The sequence below is a fragment of the Athene noctua genome, chromosome 6 (assembly GCF_965140245.1).
Source record: "Athene noctua chromosome 6, bAthNoc1.hap1.1, whole genome shotgun sequence".
Lineage (NCBI taxonomy): Eukaryota > Metazoa > Chordata > Aves > Strigiformes > Strigidae > Athene > Athene noctua.
In genome coordinates, this window is record NC_134042.1 from 25,608,519 (window position 1) to 25,630,943 (window position 22,425).

At 35.5% G+C, this 22,425-nt stretch overlaps 1 protein-coding gene across 2 annotated transcripts in view; it reads right to left on the minus strand.

Moving 5' to 3' along the window:
* SLC25A21 (solute carrier family 25 member 21) overlaps nucleotides 1–22,425 on the minus strand; it is a 260,673-nt gene that overhangs the window by 106,338 nt on the left and 131,910 nt on the right. For both annotated transcript variants that reach the window (XM_074909907.1, XM_074909905.1), the window contains exon 2: nucleotides 6,536–6,584. In XM_074909907.1, the coding sequence (XP_074766008.1) occupies nucleotides 6,536–6,584 (49 nt within the window). The remainder of the gene's footprint in view (nucleotides 1–6,535; nucleotides 6,585–22,425) is intronic.

Below are 22,425 nucleotides of genomic sequence, written 5' to 3' on the forward strand. Positions count from 1 at the left end.
AAACCAGAGTACAAGCTACAATATGCACACAAACCCTGTGAACAATTGTGCCAAAGGCCACTATAAATCAAGTAAAACTAATCCCAAAGAAAAGCCTTGACATTCAGTTGAAATAAGGACATTAAGTTGTGTTGTTCAGGGATTATTTTTACTTTGGTTTTGTTTTTTTGTTTTTTGTTTTATTCTCCCTCAAAATGAAAAAAACCATGTCTCAGGAAATGATCAGTTTCGATACATTTTTATTTACTTCTTTTAGATGACAGTGGATATTGGCCTCTACATTTTCAACCTAAAACTTGTTTTCCTAGTTCAGAATGACTTAAAAATAGTTGTAAAGAAAAAAATAAAAGGCATTGAAAACTTCCAAAATTAAAAATTAATTAAATGAAGAATTTCATTGGCCAAAACTCATTGTTTTTCTAACAGTCTTCTGAGAGTTCAACTGTTCATTCCAATATAGAATTGTTTGGTATCCTGATAATTTTCCCAGGACAGGAAGACTATTTTCTGCTTAAAACTTTTGTGAATCTAACTAGAGCAGTTTGCATCAAGTAACATGATGAGTGAACCAAGTAAGCTATGGTCATTTGGAAATAGTAACATTGTATAAGGACAATGAACTCTTCCTTAAACCAATGTTTTTCAGAAACGGGCTCCACTACTGCTCATTCAAACAAAAAAGACCAGAAATCAAAGAGGAATTAATGATATAAAGGAAGTAGCTCTTGCAAAACAACAGATGGAATGAGATCGGAAACACATGTAGTAAGCTGAACTTTTTTAATAAGACCAAAATGACAGAACTGGAACAAAGAAACAAAATGGATAAACACGCACACAAATCAGCAGAAGAGTTGCTAACTAGAAATGGGTCTGTAATACAGACTCCAAATGTGGATTTAGATCCCAAATTATTTTCTAAATTGGGGGGTTTAGATCCATGGTGTTGGTCTAGATTTTTGCAAAGACTGGCAAACCATAAAATCTCCATGATGACTAGATGAAAACTTTCTCCAGAGTTTCTAAGGTGAATTATTGGCCTCATTTTTTTAATGCTGATATTCTGGATCACACGTAAGATGGAAAGTCAGCTCACGTGAAGATTCTGATCTAACACTGAACTATGTAAAAACGTGTTAAAGTAGAAGCAACATGGACTGCATCTTTCCCAGATTCTGTGAAGTAAATGCTTTTGAAACAATGCGTTCTGGGTCTCTCTTAGGCATTGCTGTCCATACTGCACACCCATCACTGAGCTGGTTTAGTAGAAGGTGTCCTTGCCCATGGCAGGGGAGTTGGAACTGGGTCATTTTTAAGTTCCCTTCCAACCTAAACTTGATTCTATGATGCTATGATCCCAATGTGAGGCTGGCTTATGAAGACACAATTATGTCTGAAAATAAACAAGTTTGTTTAAATAAAGAGCAAAACAATTTAAAATCGTAAGTAACTGTCATTATTTGAATTAGCCAGAGAAGTATTATTAAATATATGTTTCCGTTGTTAGGACACAAGTTACCCTGAAGATTCTCCTGATAAAATAATAAATTAGACCGTCTCCAAGTCCTTTAGATGATATTTGCCTTATGATAACATTTACCGCTCTTAGAATACATTCTCTGGAAGCAAAAAAACTTTAATCCTCAAGTGATATGAACTAATCTGTCTACACTGAAGTCAGTACAGATCTGGAGCACAATTTTGTATTAGTCTGATATGAGAGAAACCATCTTTCTTTCAAATATTTGTCTCAAAACATATAGTGATGTCAAATTACTGCCAAAATTAAAGAGATAAGTGATTCATCTAATCCACAAAAATCCACCAACATTTTTCCTGTTCACATGCAGACAGAAATATTTTCAGATGTGTTATGTATTTGAAAGTTTTTGGTGATGTCTTGTTATTTTTTCCTCTATTATTTGAAAGCATGTAATCATACATTTCTTCATATATGTGTTTTCTATTAAATTCTGTCACGTAGACAACTGTTAAGAAAAGTTTCAAGTATGGTTTCCATTTTCTAACTATACAACACCAAGTCACAGCCACTATGACTATTTCTACTTCAATATATATTTTACAGTTTGTATGAATACTTGCCCAGGTAACTTTGAAATTTGTTTTCAAGAACAGTGGAGTCACTAAAATTCAGCTGTATAAATATTGGTGATAATCAATGAAAAAGGGAAAGCACATGTAAAGGTAATCAACTTATAAACCTGAGGAAATAATAGCCAAAATTTTATTTCTAGTCAGTCCTAATTTTGCAATATCACTCTTGGTTGCATGCATATTTTGAGGTGTTAAAATGTAATAGCAAAAAAAATTCTATGTTAGTGCATGCAGTTTGGAAGTTAACAAGCTCCTGAAAAAGTCAGTTTTATGCCAGCAACCCAGTAGTAGGGAAATTTTTAAAAATTTTTTTTTTTTTTTTCATGAAAATTCAAACTGTTCAAGGCTATAGCAATACATCAGAACATAACCTGGAGCCATCACACAGACCACAGTAACATTGTCCAGTTATCGATCAGGCTTGCTGAACTGATCTCTTAAAAAACATTAGCTTTCCCTTGACTTCAGACGACTCCCTGTAATTCTCTCCCTTTCACTCACCAACTACACTCATGAGCTGTTGCATAAGTATTAATTTTCCAACAATAAAACATTATTAGGTTCCAAATTTTGTATATTTGCTTAAGCTGAAACATATGCCACTAGGACACAAAGAATAAACTCTACCTGGAAAAGCCCTTTGTTATTTTTAATTTTAAAGTAATATATATGACAATGCCTTGTCCCAGGTATCATGATTTAGCATACCCTTTTTTCATTGCTTGGTAAGTCTGATGGATGAAAACAACATTACAGCCTGTGTTACACTTAAGATCTAAAAAATGGTCCAAAATAAGCAAAAAAAATGTGTCCAGACTAAGACACTTTTCTCCTCACTTTCCAGCAAAGAAAAATCATCTAGGTTTCTTAATTAAAAAGTAGACCTTCTATGTCTTGACTGTATCTGTACCAAAAAACTCCTAGCTGCTACTGCTCTCCCTCCTCATACATAGGCACACATATAAACCCTTACCAAATTCTGTAAAACTTGTATTTAGGAGTACAGGAACAGAGATTCAGTAGTTTAATCTACAGATGGCTAAATTCATCATAAGGGTAACTGATAAATAAAACAGCTAACAGAGTCTCTGTTATACTGACACATTAAAAGTTTAGCCCAATTTTTTTTTTCAGTAGTGTCTCATCAGAAACTATACCAATATATCTTGTAATTGAGAAAAGAGCTTTATTTCAAAGAATAAGTGGGATTCATAGAGCTAAAACAATAGATCATAGTTATCTCCACCTACTTATCTTGCTCACATGAATTTCTTAAAGTAATGATCTTTGGTGTTCTAATAAATAACAAAATAAAATTACCTTCAAATGTACATTTAGCAAAAAACACTCCATTAAGCATCTAGCTTGTCTATAGTTTACAAACACGTATTTTTATATATATATCGTCCCTCCCTTGATGTGAGTAGATAAACAAGTCTAGCATTGTTACTGTAGAATAATAGAAAATTACTAAACACAGAAAAGATATTGCAAAATGTTTTCACAAAAAGAGCCAAACCATTTTTCGGGGTTTCAAAATAATCTGACAGTAACTTTCTTTTCTCCAATTTTTTATTAAAAACATACACACATAAAATAATCAATGAAGCAAAGATGCTAAGCCACCAGTCCACTAGATGTGAGCCTTTGGCATTTTCTTTAAACTCATTTAGAATGCTAACTTAGATCAATAAGATTCCACTAATTTGAAAAGGCCATGGGACTCCTTCCACCAAACAAATAGTTTATAGAAAAAAAGCAGGAAACTCAAAACACCATAAAAATTAAGCAACAAATGGTGCTTTTATAAATCCTTTCACCTAAGCATAAGGAAAAAAAACCCTAAACAAGCCACCAAAACTGTAATAGCTAGAAATGATTATGAAATAACAGATTATTAGTACTGTGTTGGAAAAGAGTAAGTGTACCACAGTCTTAGAGGCACGACAACAAAGGTATAAAGTAAATGAATATGTATTAGAAAACATTCTAAATCCAAACTTCAGAATGAAAAACAATGTTTTGTTTTAATTTCTGCAAGGTCATCAAGAATTAATCTGCTAGAGTAAATTTGGACCATTACAAAATGAAAAGATGTAGCGTGATGTTAGGAACATAGAATTGAATGTTGGATATCAAAGGATGTTCTATTCTTGTTTTTGTCATTGGCTTTCAAAATGTTAAGTATTTTCAAGTACTAACATCTGCTAAGACCAGCAGAAAAGTTACTGCAAAATCTGTGTAGTATCTCTGAATATCTCTGCATCAACAAAACACAGAAAAACTACCCCTTAGGTGCTGCCCAATTCTGCAAACAGTTGCAGCTAACTCAGTGGAAGAGTGGAGGTAACTCAACTTCACTTGAAGTTTCTTCAAATGAAGAAATTTGCTTCATGGCTTTTTCGCTCAATTCGGCCCCTTGGTTTCACCACAATCCATAATCTGATTTCTTCTGCACACCTACTGTTCTTCCATTTTTTCCTACTTCTTTAATTCCACTGTTTATGGACTCAGATTTCACAGATGTCCTAATTTTTATTACGTTTTTTAAAAAATATTGATACAGTTTCACAAACATCCCTGTATACTCTTTAATGTTTTCCATTTCTGGATCTCAGATCTGATTAGCATTTTCACTACTAAAAGTATGACAAACCCAGTCAAATGCGGAAATGAAATGGGGGAATCTGTCCTTGTAGTCCGAGAGTCAAACGTATGTGTGGTTTCTATCCGAAAGCTGAAAATACATCTGTTGATTGCCAGTTTATCAGAACAGATGTGCAATTAATGCTTTTTCGGATTTATGATATGTGGCATGTCTTAAATAATGAATGATTCTAAGGATATGTATTTTGTTCTTTCAACCAAGACTGGAGGCATGACAATGTGTAGCATGACAACCTCTAAGGAACCAAAGATAGGAGAAGTAAATCACTGATGCTGCATTTATACTACAGAAGAACCTGACTCCTGGTTTAGTACTGAGGAAAACAGGAAGAGGTAAACCCAAAAGCTTGAGAGCCACATGTGAGTTACATCACAACCTGCCAAAATGAAATCTCTAAAGCACATCCCATGAGGACCACAGGACAGCAAAGCAAGACAGATTTTTTTCTTCTGAATTTGGTCTTGTATTTGTTTTGCTTGTACTCTGTTGTTTCTGAGTCTTTAATTTCAATCTTTTCATTTAAATATTGTTTTAATAGCAAGGTCTCAGTGGTACTTGGAGAGGCAGAGAGGACCCTTGAAACCACCAGGCGTATTGTCTCCATAGGAATAAAGGCACACAAAAAAATTGCCTGAGCAAACTCCCGAGGAGAACACAGCACACCTCAGTAGCTGTTAGTGCAGATGGAGCCTGCATTACCGTCCTCTGGTGTTGGGCAATGACCATAGACAGATGGCCTCCTCCTGCAAAATGCAAGCTGCAGGAAAGTGCATCTCGAGGTCTTAAGCAAACCCCAGAATGTGATTTAAACAGAAGTCAAAATACATCCCTAATGAGCTCACGTGTTGGCTACCTGGAACTAGAATCACAAGTCAAAATTGACTGCTTTAAGTATATTCCAGAGACCACAGCTGTCCTCATCATTTGTTTAGGGCTGATTCATCTCCTAGTGAAGCTTTTCTGCCTACATGACTGAGACCTAGATAGAGCTCCAGGAGCAGTATATGGTAATTATTTGCATTGTATGTAACACACGTGGCATGAAAGGTTTTATCCTCATTGTATGCTTCTGAATTTTGGTTTCCTTTTCATATATGGTAACACTCACTTATGAACTGATATGAAAACTAAAAAGCATAAAAAAGCAAAAAAGGTATTCAAGAAACTAGAAACACAATTATTCTTTTTCCATCTCAATAACCAACATTAAAAAAACTTAATTTGACCAAATTTTCCAGGTCACTTAATCATTTATACTCACATAAACACAAATATTCAGAAAATAAAATAGGGAGAGATAAAAAGATTTAAAAAGATAAAATAATGAAGTTACTTGGCTTATAGAGAGAATATGGAACACCTTATTTTATTATTTTAATCAGGTCTCAAAATTCTGTGAAAATTATTTTGGAGGCAATATGGTATTTGGCAATTACATGTAAAAGCATTACTACAGATGATACATATAGTAAGTAAATTTAATATAGTTCTCTTCATGTTATAGGATTTTGCTACAACATTAAAAATACATGTCATAAAACAGATTTAACACCTTTAGATGACCTCTAATCAGAAATGTGTTATGAGATTCAAATTCCATCTGTCAAATGCTGTAGATACAGGTAAGTAAATATAAATGCCATTAAAGGTACAAGTTATCTTACTTGGAGAAGTTCTAGCATTTTATTTTTTGACAGCTCCTAATCTGGATATCTTCCAGTGTCAACAAGACCTGTTCAAGCAGAATCTTACCTTGTTTTCACTACATCAAGGGGATGCATCAGGCAAATTTCTACAAGACCTATAAAATAATAATAAAAAAAGGCCTAATGAACATTTGTATAAATAGTAGTTAATTTTCATTTTCAAACTCCAATAGTTTTTGAAGTTTGAAAAGTAAAAATCTAAACGTATCATTGTTGAGATAGTCTTTATATACCTTGTATATTAAACATACACTTCTCCAGTATATTTGAACCATCACGGATTTTAGACAGTAAACAGTTCTACTTGTTCATTATATAGTGGGAAAAGTGAGGACTTAGGCTATGTGATCAATTTAATCATAGTTTTTGCTCAGTTTTCTGACAAGAACAGGAGGAACATTTGACTTGTGTCATATAAAATTCATTAAGTCTTTCTGAAATTAGTGAAGGGAGTTCAGGCTGGCACTGGCTTCTTTGTCATATAAGACTAATCCCTAAGGACACTATTATTATTATGCAGGACAGCACTGGGGGCTCAGATGAACCTGATGTTAAGATGACAGCTGATGACAGCCTGAGCTGGCTATCTGTGCTGAAGCCTTACTAGTTCTTCATCCTGTCTTGCTTTATGTTGATGCTGATGTGTAGTCCTGGCTTTTCCCCTTCCTCTCCATTGCTCATCACGAGCCCTTAAATTCACATGCTGGGGGCTTTCCATGTCCAAGAATGGAGGGTGTAAAGAGCAAGGGGGAAATGCCAAGAAAGAAGAGATCTGGAAAATACTGAATGCACCTGCCACCATCAGCTTCAAAGACAGTTCTGTTACTTTTTTCCATCTGACATCACATGAAAAGTCCAGAAGTTTACCACCCACATTTTGTCCATGCTCTGCAGCAGGTGTCGCCCAGGGAGAACTTTCAGAGTTTCTCTATATTGGCTTAAATTTTCTGGGCTCGCCTATTCCTCTGTCCATTCCGAGTATCACCCTCATTCCAAACAGCAAACACAATAAAAAGATTTATTTATCAGGTTCACAGTAAAAGTGTATTTTAGAGACCTGTCAATGTGCAGAGATAATAAAAACAACTACACAAATCTTAAAGGATTTTGAAATGCCAAGAAAATACATATCCATATGTACAAGACACTAGATTATCATGTTTTTGAACTTTCTGTGCCCTGGTTTATTAAGCCTCTTAAGCATCCATGGTCTCTTTTTATCCAGAGTAATAAATTTAACACAAAAACAGTTTGTGAAAACTATACTTACGATAATGTTTGAGTGCATGTATTTAATCTATTTATTATTATAGCAAAAGTAATTACAAAACTTCTGTATTACAGAACATGTCTTTTGGTGATTCATGGCTAAACTTCTAAAAATCTTGACTGATGAAAGCATTCTTATTTGAGTTAAAATATCTGCAAATCCCTTTATGCATACCATACAGTCCCACTGAAATTAAGCACACGCTTATGTTCCACTAGATGTTCTCCTTGTTCAGATATTGCTGTCTTAAGGTCCAGATCCTGTCCTCTTATTTTAATGGCACAGAATATGGCTGAGCTCAGCTGTCACTAAAGCTAACAGTCTCTAATACCTAAGACAATCTATTACATGTGAGGTTACGCAACTACTTTCTCTTTCTAAGCAAGGCAAAGAAATTACTTTAACACAAAGTGAAAATTTCATTTTGAAATATTCCACACACAAACTACTGAACTAAAGGAATTTGCACTTTGGCCTTATTCTTTGGCAGACGTGATGGAGAAAGACTCTTGGTGGGTGTCATGCAGGAGCCAGGCTCTGCCTGGGTAGCATACACTGCAGTGTCAGAAACTTGAGTTCTTTTTTCATTACTGAATATAAATTTAAGGAAGGCTTAAAGTTTCAAATTTCAATTATTTTATAATTAATAAATTTAGTGTTTCAAGTAGAACAGGAAAAGTGTGGGATTTTTAAAGTTTATATAATATATATATATATACATTCCAAAACATTATCTACTTTCTATTTCAAGTTTATCCAAACTTTCTGAATAATATAGGTACTTATATAAGTAAGCCTTCTATGCTGAACCAAAGCATTAACAGAGGAAAGATTCTCACTATAGCCAAAGAAGAGTTAGCCAATAAAAGCAATAGAGCTTTTAGCTCACCCTATAATAAATGCCTGTGTTTAAAAATTACCATTTATTTTCTGTTTGATATACTTCACATATTGAATACATATATTATTGATAATTGTTATATATTTCTCCTAAGGAAGAACAATCTATTTATATAACAACAAAAGAGTGCAAAAGTTTTGTACACAAACACTAGTAATTTTTGGAGTTATTAAAAGAAGGAGGGCATAAATGCTAAAATTCTCAATAAAATGAATTTGAACAGGAGTTTACATGGAAGTTTGTGAAGAAATTAAAAAGTTTAAACTGAATTCTTGACATACAATACTTGTTGAGAGTTCTAATTTAACATACAAATTTTTCCTATTTTTCTATCATTCCACTGTAATGTATAAAGCTTGCAAAACATAAAACTGGACATATGACCCCTTACACCTAACTTCTTGCCCCTGTGTTTGAATGACAGTATCAAGTTAATATTTATGAGAATTGTTTTGTCATAGTTTCTTTCCACTCCATGCAACATTGTTTTGTTCTTCAGTTCTGGATAAAAGGAAGAAAACACCAAAGAACACTAACATTAGTAGTAAGGAGAGTCATTAAAAATCATGCAATTTAATATATTTATTTTTTCTAGAAAGCAAAAGCTGTCATTGCTATTTATTTATTGCTGTAATTATTGCCCGGGAATGTCTTTTATTTTACTAAAATAAGGCCAAATCGCATGTTACATAAGGGAACATAGACTATAAGTTTTCTGTCCTAATGCTATCCCAAAACCTATAAACTACTCCAGCAGCTGCCAACAGGTGCTTTGCAAGTGGAGCTGCAGTCGAGTGTTTCAGTGCTGGCAGGGGGCATAGCCTATGAGTTTTTTCCTTTCCAAGTACCCTCCTTTTCCAGCTTCTCTCCCCCCCCGCCCCTTAATTTTTGATCTTCTATTCCATTTTGTTTTGGCAGATAGAGCCTACAGCAGGGGTCCAAGCATGGCGCCAGGGGTTGTTCACCCTATTTTGTTTTTGCAGCATTAATACCCATTTTGGGAGAAAAGTGTACAGTGCCAGAATTTGGCTCTACTTTCTTGGTCCTCATAGGATAATTCTTAATTCAGGCATTTTTCCAGCAACTGAATCAGATGAATTCCAAGACCCTTGGCAAGAGCTCTGTTTTGATAACTTCAGAATTCTATTGGTTATCTGCCTTTCTCAGTCTTTCCTTTGTCTCATCATTTAATAATGCACTAGGTTTTAAATGGTGTATAGTTACTTGATTTCACCAGACAGGACTCGTCAAAAGATGCTGAGATTATGACACAGCTCTCTGAAGAGCACCAAAGGAGCGCACACTGTGCAAGACACTAATGGAACAGCTACAAACACAAGCTACATTTTTCCATCTACTAGAGTAGTCATGCAAATCATTACAACATCCTACTTGATAGCCTGCCCAGAAAGTGTGGTGGCCCTACTAAATTACAAGCACTCTGAGACGTGCTCAATAAAATAAAATATATTGCTCTTTCTTTAGCTAATGTTCATCAGATTTGTGACAAATTCAATTAGCACTATGAAAATCTAATTTGCTCAACAGCTCTATCAGGGTGCAATATATTTTAACTTGCCACATTGTAAAGACTACTGTTTACAAACTTTATTTTCATGATAAAGTAGTTAACATAGCTACAGACAGATTGCCCAAAAACATATTCTAATTGTCCCATTGGGTCTCCTTGGTGATGTCACATGTGAACTAACCCAGAGTGATTTATGATGGCTTAATTATTTTTAAAACAATTCAGATCCAACTAGCTGAGCAAGAGCCCAAAGGTAATATAGAAAGGAACAATTACTAGATCAGTCTAACATTCATTGTATTCTGGGTGGGAAACATTTCTTGTGAAAACGGGATACTAACCATAAACCAAGACATAATCAAAACTTGTGTGTTGAAGAAATAACCAGCTGTCATCTTTGACATCCTCTGAGTGTACACAAATGGAATATCAATCACTGAGAAGGGAGTCCAGAATTCTATTATGTAAAACATTCTTCTCAGTAACAGACCCCATGGAGGGAATAAAATGACAGAAAATACTGACGCCCAAACTGACTCTCCTCAGTAGAGCATTTTCCCTTTTCCAACTAATACCTTCTGTTTTCAAATTGTTTCCCATTATGGATTACTTTACATTTCCCTCTACAAGATTCGCATTCAAACCGGCAATCTTCATATACATCTCTTCAATGCAAACATTTTGGTGACTGGTAGGTATTTTGAGTTCCTTTGCTCTTTGCTCCTCTATTCCATCACACACACAAATCTTTTATCAATAATCAGATAACATGGCCTGAGAATACTATGACTGTTTAAAATGTGGTCTCATTATCCATCTGGCAAAAAGTGAAAGTCTGAGACTTCAGCAGCACAGGATTATAGCTCTTCTCTTCTCCCCAGGTGTTTCCATACTTCATCTATTCACTGAATAGGGAGAAAAAGAGTGAAATCTAGCTAAAAGTACTTCCTAAACTAAATAGCACAGATAAAAATAGAATCATTATGACTTCAGTCCTCAGGAGACAAATTATTGCCTTCAGCTCTTCTTTGACCCTCAAAGCTATGAACTGAAAAGTGTGAAGTGCTTGTGATACACACTGATTTGTCTTTCAAAGAAAGCCGAGTAGCTCACTTTCTACATGTTTTCTGCATAATACACCCTGAACACAGATTCCAACACAGATTCAAGAGATTTAGATCCATGTGTTAGTTCAGACAACCCCCTACAGTGTAGAAGTCATTATGCACCCTCCTTCCCCTTGTGTTAATCATTTCCCTGGAACAACACAGTCACTGGAGAAACACAACAGAAAGGAGACTGGTGATAGAAAATGTGGCAATAAACTCCTTGGGCACTGTATATTGTATAGTTGGAACAGTTGGTATTTATTTTGGCTTTTACATAGATATAGTTACAATGTAAGAAATGATCATAAATATTTTATGCGTACAATGCATTTCCTTCTGAGAATATTTGTCTGACAGAAAGAATCTCGTGCTGATCTTTGTATTCTAATAAAAACAAGAAAAATTCTTCTTAAATCTGCTTGTCTATTGGCTAAAACACCTTTTTTGACAAGATGAAGCATGGAACTTCTTCCTGATTGCAACAGCATTATTTGAAGAATAATCAATGCCTGGAAAAAAAGTATCCCTGCAGTCAATTCTACACAGGCTAATTTCTATTAGCCTGCTGTTTCATTCCATCTTCACAGACATAAACCTTTTACCTCTTCTGTAAGTGTATATCTCCCTCCGAAAAGTCCACAAAATGCTAGGTTCACTGTGATACATGTGCCAATCAAGGCCCACTCCTTTCCTAGGGAGGCAGTCATGCATTGTGCCCATCTCAATTGTAGTATGTGTCAAGGAGGCTCCAAGGAAAACTATAGAGCAGTATCCATGGACTATGCTGGAAAAGACCTACATATTAGCTTTCACTTAAGAAAGTGGCAGTTATTTCAACTCTTGCCCAGGATTTTATTTAGCAATGTGATACGGGATTAACTAATGGTACCCTAGAGGTCCTCACAGACATTAATTAACATTTTAGGTAATGAGCCAAATCAATGCTTTCCTTAGAAAATGTGGAGAAATGGAAAGTTACTCCAAAAGGTACTCCATAATGGCAATGCTGCATTCATGAGTCATTCTTCCTTAGAGACCTTGTCTACACGGAGAAAACATACTAGAAAACATTTTAATTAAACAAGATCTTGAATATGACTTTTGCCTTGGTGTGGACAAGGATGCCTGTGTTTAAAAATGTGTTAGCTGATCACAATTAATCCCAAGAGGAGCACTTGGTTTACCATCGTTACCTAACACATTTTAGAAGGCGGCTTTTGCATGTCTACAGGAGGAGCTGGGTCATGCTCAACATCTTGTTAGGTAACAGTGTTCCTTAATAGAACCTTCTTAGGTTCCTTAATAACCTGCCAGTGTAGCATTGCTGCCTGGAATCTGAGGAACAGCGGGGCTGGGAACAGTGATTATCTGACTTTCAAAAAACTCCAGGACTTCAGCAGCAGATGGAAATTTCTGATGTTTAGCCTCTAGGATTTCTGCTGAAAGCGGTCAGTGTTCTTGGAACTCTCTTGATAAAAGCAATTCAATCTGTGTTGAATTCATAATGGCTCCTTAACTGTATCACAAACCTAGTATTTTAATCTTCAAGGTTTCAAGTACAGGTTACACAAGAGCTTGAGGATCCCATCCCAGATGTGTGGAATATGGGAGCTGGAAATGAGTGTTTCAGGCAGCATGTCACCTAGACCAGCTGTTGCTTAGCTGTAAATTCCCTCCAGTTTCCCAGATCCCAGTCCACAGACCTAGCTACAAATGTGCTCAATACTCACATCAGACAGTTCAAACTGCTCATCCTTGGTGCTAACAATGCTTACCCAGTATCTGCATGATTTCACTGCTTCGTGCCCAGCTAAAGAAAGCATTATTATTACCAGATGGTAAACTGTTCAGTTGTATTGCAAATATAAGAGAAAAGTAATTAGGTCTATTAATTTTGTTGAGCTTGAAAATTGAGTTATAGCAGTTAAGTGAATAAAGACAGAAAATGGTATGGACCTTCTTAAATATTCATGCCATGAATACAAGGTACTCACACCTAAGTTGTGATTATACCTGAGCACACATGCATAAACCTTTGGAATGGCAAATTTCACCTTGTGACAATACATGCATATACAAGTACTGAGAGGTTACTGTAGTAATAAACCAACATTTGCAATGCAGCATTTGTCAATAAGGAACATATTGTGAAGGTCTTACTGTTTGTCTTAATGTCTCAGGAACTTTGTTAAAAAAATGAAAAAATAAAGGTTGTTAAAAAACTAAGATAATTATATTTTAGTTCCCTTTTTGACTTATTTTTATTGGGTCTTTAAATTGAAGATAAATGATTCTATCAAGCTATTGTGTTCCCCTTTCACAGTATTTCTACCATAGTATGGGCTTTTTCTTCCAGTCTAACACACAGCCAAGGTGATACATGTAGATTCAATGTGAGTGGAACAGGTGTAAGTATGTTAGCCAAAACCATGGGTCCTCAATTCACAATATGTACCTATTTTTCTGTAATCATTTATCAATGTATTACCTGGGTGAAAAATACCTAGCTTTAATGTTTAAAGCATGGATGCAAACTACTCTAAATTTAGCACAAATTTATTCATTGTTTGCTCTTCACAATGTTTTTGGCACAATCAACTAAATCAGTATATTATGCTCATGCTGCCAGCAATAACCACAGCTTTATACTTACTGTTGCCTTGAATACAACTCACTGAATCTTTTAACGTGCTTCAGTTAAACTGCTCAGCGTTCTCTGAGTATTGTTTGCTGAGTAAAAACAAAGGCCATCTTCCAGTTTAATTTGCATTTGTTATTTGCTGCGTATTTTTAAATGAAAAAATTAAGTCCGTTGTTCACAGACCTGTCAACTTGATTAACTTCATGTCTATGACTTCACTGCAGAAATATTATATATCTGCCATTAGACAAGTCTATGACAATTTAGAGGATCAAGACAGTTTTAATTCATGTATAATTAAATACATCTACAGAAGGACTAGAAGAAAATGTCAAATCACCCACGAAAAATCAGTGGCTAGTTACAGAGGGTCTTCTACTACATCTACATCTCTTTGGAAGAAAGGTTTTTCCAGACTCCAACAGCGTACAGCACTTTCATAGGCAAGCAATTTCAACTGCACTACTCACATAGAGCATTTCTGAGGTAAAATGCCATGTGGAAATATTCTCTGTATGGTAAAACCTATGAAATTTGCATTTATGGCATAGTCAAAAAGGCAGTTGACACAATCATTTTAAAATTCCAGACTTTTCACACCCTTACTTGATTTTAAAATACCAAAGCTGTTCCAGTGAGGCTGAATACCATGGAGAGTTTGATTATGAAAACAATGCAACATTTAGGTACTGATACAAAAGATAATAGAGCAAAACACATCACACAACACAAAAACCCCATAAATATTTTCACTACGTTCTTAAATATTATTGAGGCAATATGGCATGTATCTCCTGTATTTACCACTTGGAATGTTCAATTCTTATTAAAAAAAATATAATTAAAAAAAGAATATCAAACAATTCTCAAAAAATATATTGAGTTGGACTTCTAAATATTTCTGTGTAAAGTCACTTTGCCCAAAATGAGTAGCAATAAAGAGTTGTTTATACAGCTAACTGATTTTTTTTTTTTTATTTAGTCTTTCTACATCCTTTACTGATGTACTGACATTAAAGCTTTGACTTATAAAATAAACACTTGCAATTTACAAACTGAAGTATCTGAGTCTCTAGACACAGGTGAAAGGCTGTATATTGTGTAAATTCTCCATAAATTTTTCGGCAAGTATTACGTGCTGTTATGTCACTCACATATGACATATTCTTTCCATCATGTGTGTATGAAAAGGAAGTTTTTTAAAACATGATTGAAGGGGCCACTGAGGTCAGCACTGGGTTACATGATGTTTGTGTCACTACAGTGTTAGATATTTCAATGCATATTGAATCAATATTCCTGCAATGGAAATGTGCAACCTATATTTTCTTTGCTGTTATGGTAAAATGCTTCTCAATAAACTTGTTTTCATAAGAAGTTTGCCCATTCATATGTCCCAGAGCTGTTGTAATCTTCATTGCTAATGCTGATCTAAGAGCATGGACATTATTCTATTTCTTGACACATTTAAAGTTCTCTAATGAATAAAGCAAACAGCTTATGGCTGCTTGGACTGTCACTCGATTGCCCTGGAGGGCTTTAATGTCTTTAAAATAGGCCTCCTAGTTTGTATTTAACAACCTTGTCCACAGAGGTCTGAGGGGTAGAGCAGATCAAAGATGTGCTGGAAACATAAAAAGCAGCTGTCCTTCATTTACCTTTAATTAGCTACATCTGACCAGATTCTTTATGGCCTCTTTGTCACACATTCAACAGCCTATAAGCCTTCTGACCTGTCCTTAAGGACTGTACCGTTACAAGAGTTTCAACAAAATGTAAATTCAAAATATTAAATACAGGACTTCAGAAAAATCTTTGGTCTCACTGTGGAAATACTACCTGAGGCATTATTATTTTGAATTTATCTCCAAAAGCTACAAACTGCTTAGTATTTGGAGAGTCAAAATGGAATGGTTCCTGAGCTTAGGTTTAGTTATTTATGGTCCTTTGTGTACTACTCAGCACTGCAATGAGTAAATATCATCCAAAGAAAATATCACCTAAAGAAAACTGATAGGCAAGGAAACACCTCTTTTGCTTACACAGTATGCTGCACTTCCAGGAACTGTGGCGCTCTTTATAAAAAGAAAGTCACATACCTGCCCTCTCCAGTACCTTTTTTTACATAGATCCCATTACTAAGGGACCTCTCTACTTTGCACAGAATGCACACCTATTTTCAGTAGGATTTTGACTAAGGAGAAAGTTCTGTCATTGGTGTGTGATCAGTAAGCAGTTCTTGTACATTACAGCAGTCAGGGCTGCACTAAATGCTTGTATCATTCAACTAAAGGCCTTATGGAATAAAAAAGCTGCTTAACACAGCAGCTACAGTGTATTCTAAATGACTCAAGTTATTGGTACTTGATCACACAGGGCATTATATACAGCCACTGAAGTAGACGGAGAGCACCTCTTCAAATTTTCTGGATTTTGGGTTAGGTCCTTTCACAAAGGATTAGCTAACAAGAAAAACTATATAAAAGATACATATGCAAAGTAGAAAGTTTTTGAAAACTGATTCTGTAGTCTAAACTATCCCTCGATCTCTATCTGTGTATGTAATAGCAATTTCTGACCTCCATATTCTTTTCCAAAATATCAACCTTCTAGTCTTTCCTAGGGAAGTTCTAACTAATCACATCTCCAAACAAGTCAGCACACCATCAAAGACAGTTGTGGTGAGGTACATAAACAGTCAAGTAGCCTGCATCAGTGTATGTACACTGAGCTAGCAAGCAGGCATGGCTAGAAGCCAACCTTTATTCTTCCAGAAAAGTCTATACTATGAGCAGTATGTAGAAGTAACTTTCTCCCAAAGTATGAACCTTGAGAGATTATTGTTACACCTCAACTTCGTTCTTCTCAAAATTCTTTTCTAGTACCGTACAAAGTACTCGACCCAAACGGTGTAGTTGAAAGTTAGACTTGTTCATCACTTATTTCAAGTGGCGTGCACCTTTCATCTTTCATTTAAGAGATTTGATTAAAAACAGGAGTCAAATCTACTTCCATATATAACAAAAGGAGAAACATGAAACATTCATAAACAAAATAAAGGGGATTTAAAAAACAATTCAATATGCTTACTTTTGTCATGTATGTCCTAAAGTTAAGAGTAACTGAATAATTATCAACGAGATATGGATTTTTTCCATCTTTTGTACCATCAATATAAACACATATTAAAGTATCTAGATATATGAATAATGAAATAACACTACCAGTTCCAGCTCAGGTGAAGAAAACAAATAGAAATGGGCATAGTAATGCTGAATGTGTAATATAGATAATAACAGTTTCCTATGTATGCATCACTCCATGTTACACTGAAAATATGTCATCTTTGACTGGGACACTCCTGGGGCTCAAAAATTTCAAACTAGAACTCTGTACATAAAGTATTAAAAAGGTCAAAGAAAAGCTTGCCCAAGAAAAGCCCAACAGCAGGAATGGAAATGTTCCTAAAAGATTACCATTACAAAACATTTATATAATATAGAGTAAAATCCTATTTTTCTTCTGAATCAATGAACATAAATCAATCTTCTGTGTAAAAATATACTAAATAATTAAATAAAAACACATGCAAATTTTGTCAAAAATATACATGAAAGACATGGAATGACTAGTGTTTGAGACTCTTAGAGCAGCCTGCTTTTGGAACAGCTGCTGAACTCAACAATGCATGAAAAAATGCAAATGCAAATAAAGTATTGTGCAATTTCTTACTCTGGGGTGAACCATACAGTGACAAAGTGACCAGCTATCCTAGGGTGAGCTCTCCCTCATTTTCCTCACTAAGTTTCAACATTTTCAATGGTTGTATGAGCAGAAACTTTTCAGAAACAGCAAAGATCAGTAATTCCTGTTTGCATCTTTTGTTCACGATCTATGAGTAATATTTTATACAAAATATACCAAAAAATAAGGGTATATGTTGTAAAACACTACTTATGACTATGGACTTATGTTTCAAATCAGTGATGCTGCCCCACATACGATACATAGAAATACATGAAACCTGGCAAAAATACTAGCTAATTTGCCATCAGGGGAAAGCTCAGTATTGGATGGCCATTGCCTGGGGAGTGAGACAACTGACCAAGGGCAATACAAGCAAAAATTTCAGAATTAGCCTATAATGAGATGTAGGTTTGAACAACTGCTGTACCTTAGCATATCAAATCACGTTCATTTTAGTTTTTCAAAGTGGCTTTCTAGCACTGTCTTTGTTAATCTGTGTTTGATTGACTTTTCTGAAAAAGTAGTGGTTCCCATCAAGATAGCTGGAACAGGTTTTTTCCAACCTCTCCACTCGTTGCTGCAATGTAAACTGAAAAATCCCTGATTTTTCCATTGGCTGTGAAACAACTCCATCACTGATAAAGCTTTATAAAACTTTTATGAAAACCTGAACTATCTTTAGTTCATTGCATAGTGCAAACATATTTATAATACAATCCAAAAGTAAACTACTGTTGTACAAATGTTGTAAGTCCATTACAGATGGCTACTGAAGAATTTTCTTAAAACAGGCTCTTTACAATGCTTAACAATGAATACTACTTAAAAGCGTATTTAAGGCAATGATTTTTATTCCCATTTCAATTGCTATAATTTAGACTCAAATTATATTTTCTTCATTCCTCTTAATCTTTAATATCAACAATTAAATTTAATGGGATTTTTCCACTTTACTGGGAAAAACTGTGACAAAAATTTCAAGTATAACTGTATCAAAACCAGCTTCACAACAGAAAACCTTCATCTTTTACAGAGTCAAAATCAGCTATTTCATAAATGTGGCTCCCTGCAGTATTTCACTTAATTAAAAAACCCCCAAAAGTTAAGGCTGTAGAAGTTTAGATTTGAATCCAGTGTCTAAATGTTCTTGAGATTTTCAAATACATTGTTTGTTGAGTTTTTTTGCCTATACCAGTAGTTACAACATGACACAACAACAACACAATACATTACTGTTAAAATTAGGTTGATCTAGTGCCATTTTAAGATTTGGGTTTTCATTAAAATTTTGTACTTAAGTTTTGCAGGTAGCGCTCATCAGTTTCATAGTACTTTACACAGGTAACTAGAAATTGAATAATTCTGCAGTTAAAGAAATATATCTCATCTTTGATTTGTTGCTGTCCAAAATTTCCACTCAAGCTTGTAAATATGTTTTTTCTGCAATGGAGACAGGATCAGATTCCATATCATGTCTCAAGAAGAATGTTTTCAACTTTGGTGTATCAAAGCAAAGCAGTATTGCAGTAGCGGCAGTTCTGCAAAGAGATCTAAAACTATATGGATATTTTTTTTCTTCTCCAATGTCCCACCAATACTAAAGACACTTACTGTAGGATTGCAATACCAGTATTAACCACAATTATAAAATAAGGCCTAAAATAAGTGCTTTGTATGAAAAGATACTCAGGAACCAATCCCCTGCTTATTAAAATTGAAGCAGTTTCCTAGCATTTCAGAGAAGTCTGCTAATGTATACCAGTAAGGTACTAGACTCTTGGTCCCAAGGCTACTAAAACACAACCACTGATTATCAAGTATCTGTGGATAGAATAAAAAAAGATTAAATATTTTCTTGAACATGACCTGTAGACACAATGCTGTCAAATATTCTAGGGTCTTCTACTGCATTGATTTTTTGTTGAATTCTATGTTGTGGCAACAGGTGATGACAGCACTACTATTTTGTGTTATTTTAGCAGTCACTGGTCTTCCCAGTATTTTTCACCACTCCCATTTGCTGGCAGTATGTCATGGCAAAGTTTCAAGAGAAATCTACTATGAAGCTGTGTGTTAACTGGGAAATGTCAACATGCAAAGCCATGTCTAGAACTAACCTGTCTTTAACATTTTCAGGCACCCACACCCTCTCTTCTTTCCAAAACTTAATTACATCAGTAGCTTGCCAGCATTAAAAAACAAAACAAAACAAACATCAAAGAAGAAAAAGAAGGGGGAAAGGTGTAGCTGTATTTAACACAAAGATAGAGCAATAATCCTTCAACAGAGGCACAGAGGCTGGTAACACTGAACTTGCCAAGAGACAAATGTCTTAAAAACATAAATAATTAAGAAGGAATAATTTTCCACTGGAAGGTTGAGAACTTACCACCACCAACTGTACTGATAGATATTTTCAACTTCCTTTGAGAAAACATCTGCTGGTCAGGTTGCAAATGCCCTTGTTCTGGTATGCTGAAAGTAATTATGAATTCCTTAGGATTCTCTCTCACAGAAGACACATTTCCTCCACTTAGTTTTATAAAATGAGATTTTTTTTTCAGCGCAAAATTAATCCACAAAACAAGTGAGGATTCTATAATCCCCTTATTTATTTCTTTAATATAAACTCTAATCAATGACAGGTGGTCAGTTACATGTCAAGTAAAGAAGGATAACTATGAGTCTCAATGTAACTATGGTCTTTTTAGAGGGACTTAATCATCTGTAGAGAAGGCCTCTGCCACACCATAATGGGCCACACTACTGTTGATGCTAACGGGGGAGCTCTATATCATATCTAAGTCATGTCCATCCTCTCCCTGCAAAAAAAACCCAGGAAAATTAGAATTCCTGTATACAGGCAAGTTTAAGTTCTCGAGCTGTCAAAGTTAGGAACAGGTAGACCTGCAAAATCCACCCTACGAGGATCAGAATCAGCTTGTTTGCAGGAAGCAAATGAGGACATATGCTGCTTCTACACTATGACATCAAAGAAGCAAAAATTTCCTGTAAAATTCCTAAAGACACAGCATTTGCCTTTTACATTATTATTAGAGGACTGTAACTAAAAGACTCAACTAATCCATTTGATTCCTTTTTGCTACCTTCCTAGCTATGTCCGTGTTTGCAATTAATTAATCACAATAGAAATGAGTGACAAGATTAAGCAATTAGTGCTGAGGCCCCAGAACACCTACATTACACACTCTTACTTAAAACGAGATTTTTGTCTTATCCTCTGGTTTGGACCCCATTTCCTTGTTAGGGTTCGGGGAGTGATTGGTGAACTGACAGCAGAGCAGCTAGCTTTGGTTCACTGAAAATGTAAGGAAAAGGGTTTTTTGTGAAACAAAGAAAAATACAGTTATTTATTTTCCCAAACTGCCAGTGAACATACTCTGTTCTACTTTAGAGCTAATTATCTGACAAGTTTTGATACAATATCAAAGAAACAAGAGGCACTCTGCCTTTTGAGGTACTGTGCCATTCATCTACCGGTGTTACATCACACCACTGTCAGTTGGACAGCACTGTAGATCCAGGACGGACTGCTCTGTGATACCAATGTCTGATTAGAGTCTAGTTCTGTAATATATGGAGTTTTTCTGTGCCAGGAAGCCACTGTTATCTTCTTTCTCTGAAATTTTCTCCGAGTTCCTTGTTTTCACAGTTCTCTACATCTTCGGGCACTCCAACACATAAGGCACTGGCATGATGTAGATTTGGAAGTCCAGAGGCTGGCCATCCTTGACATGGAATGGGGGAAAGAAAAGCTAATTTATCTCAGGAAGAGGTTGTAACAGGAGGAAAGCATGGGAAAACTCAGACTGGAAGAAAGAAAATAGAACTCAGTAAAGTCAGGTAGTGTGTGTATATGAAATTACACAGGTGGTCTTATACCGAAAGTATATAACGGTGCGGATTTTGTCAAAAGTCATGTATAAAGCTGAATATAGTGAACTGGGGTAAACACCAACACTTAGGCTGAAGAGAGATTCCCAGTGCCCACTTCACTTTCAGCTATGTGGAAACTGGGAGCTTTCTACTGCTGAAGACAGTGTCAGGGCAGCAGCCTTAGAAAACACCTTAACTCAAACAGACATTTGTTCATTCCCTGTCCTTCAGCACAGATACGAACCTGCAACACTGAAAATTTAGTCTGTAACACACAGCATTCTTACTGCAGATACTGATGACAACTGTTAGTGATATAAATTTGAAGTTGTTGTGTGCTTTTTTACACCACTCCACCACTTATTTTTGTAGCATAATTTAGTTTGGAAGGGACCTCCAGAGGTCATTTAGTCCAACATTAGAAAACACTGGTCTGCTCCACCCAGTTTGGTGCTATCCACAAACTTGCTGAGAATGGCCTCACCCAGTTTGAACACTACTGCTCCCAGTATTGATCCTTGAGCAACACCACTGGTTATAGGCTGCCAGCTGGACTTTGCATCACTGATCACAAGTCCTCAAGCTCAGTGGTCCAGCCAATTTTCCACCTATCTTTTTGACCACTTACCTATCTCATATCTCACCAATATGGTAATGAGTCTACAGAAGACTGTTAAATGCCTTTATACCTTACTAAAGTCAAGGTATACAACATCCACTGCCCTCCCCTTGTCTACAGAGCAAGGCGTCTCGTTACAGGATAGTTAATAAATGTAAAAATGGTGAGACCAAAGATTTAGACAAGGGTTATGCAAATTACTTTGAGAACAGCTACAATTC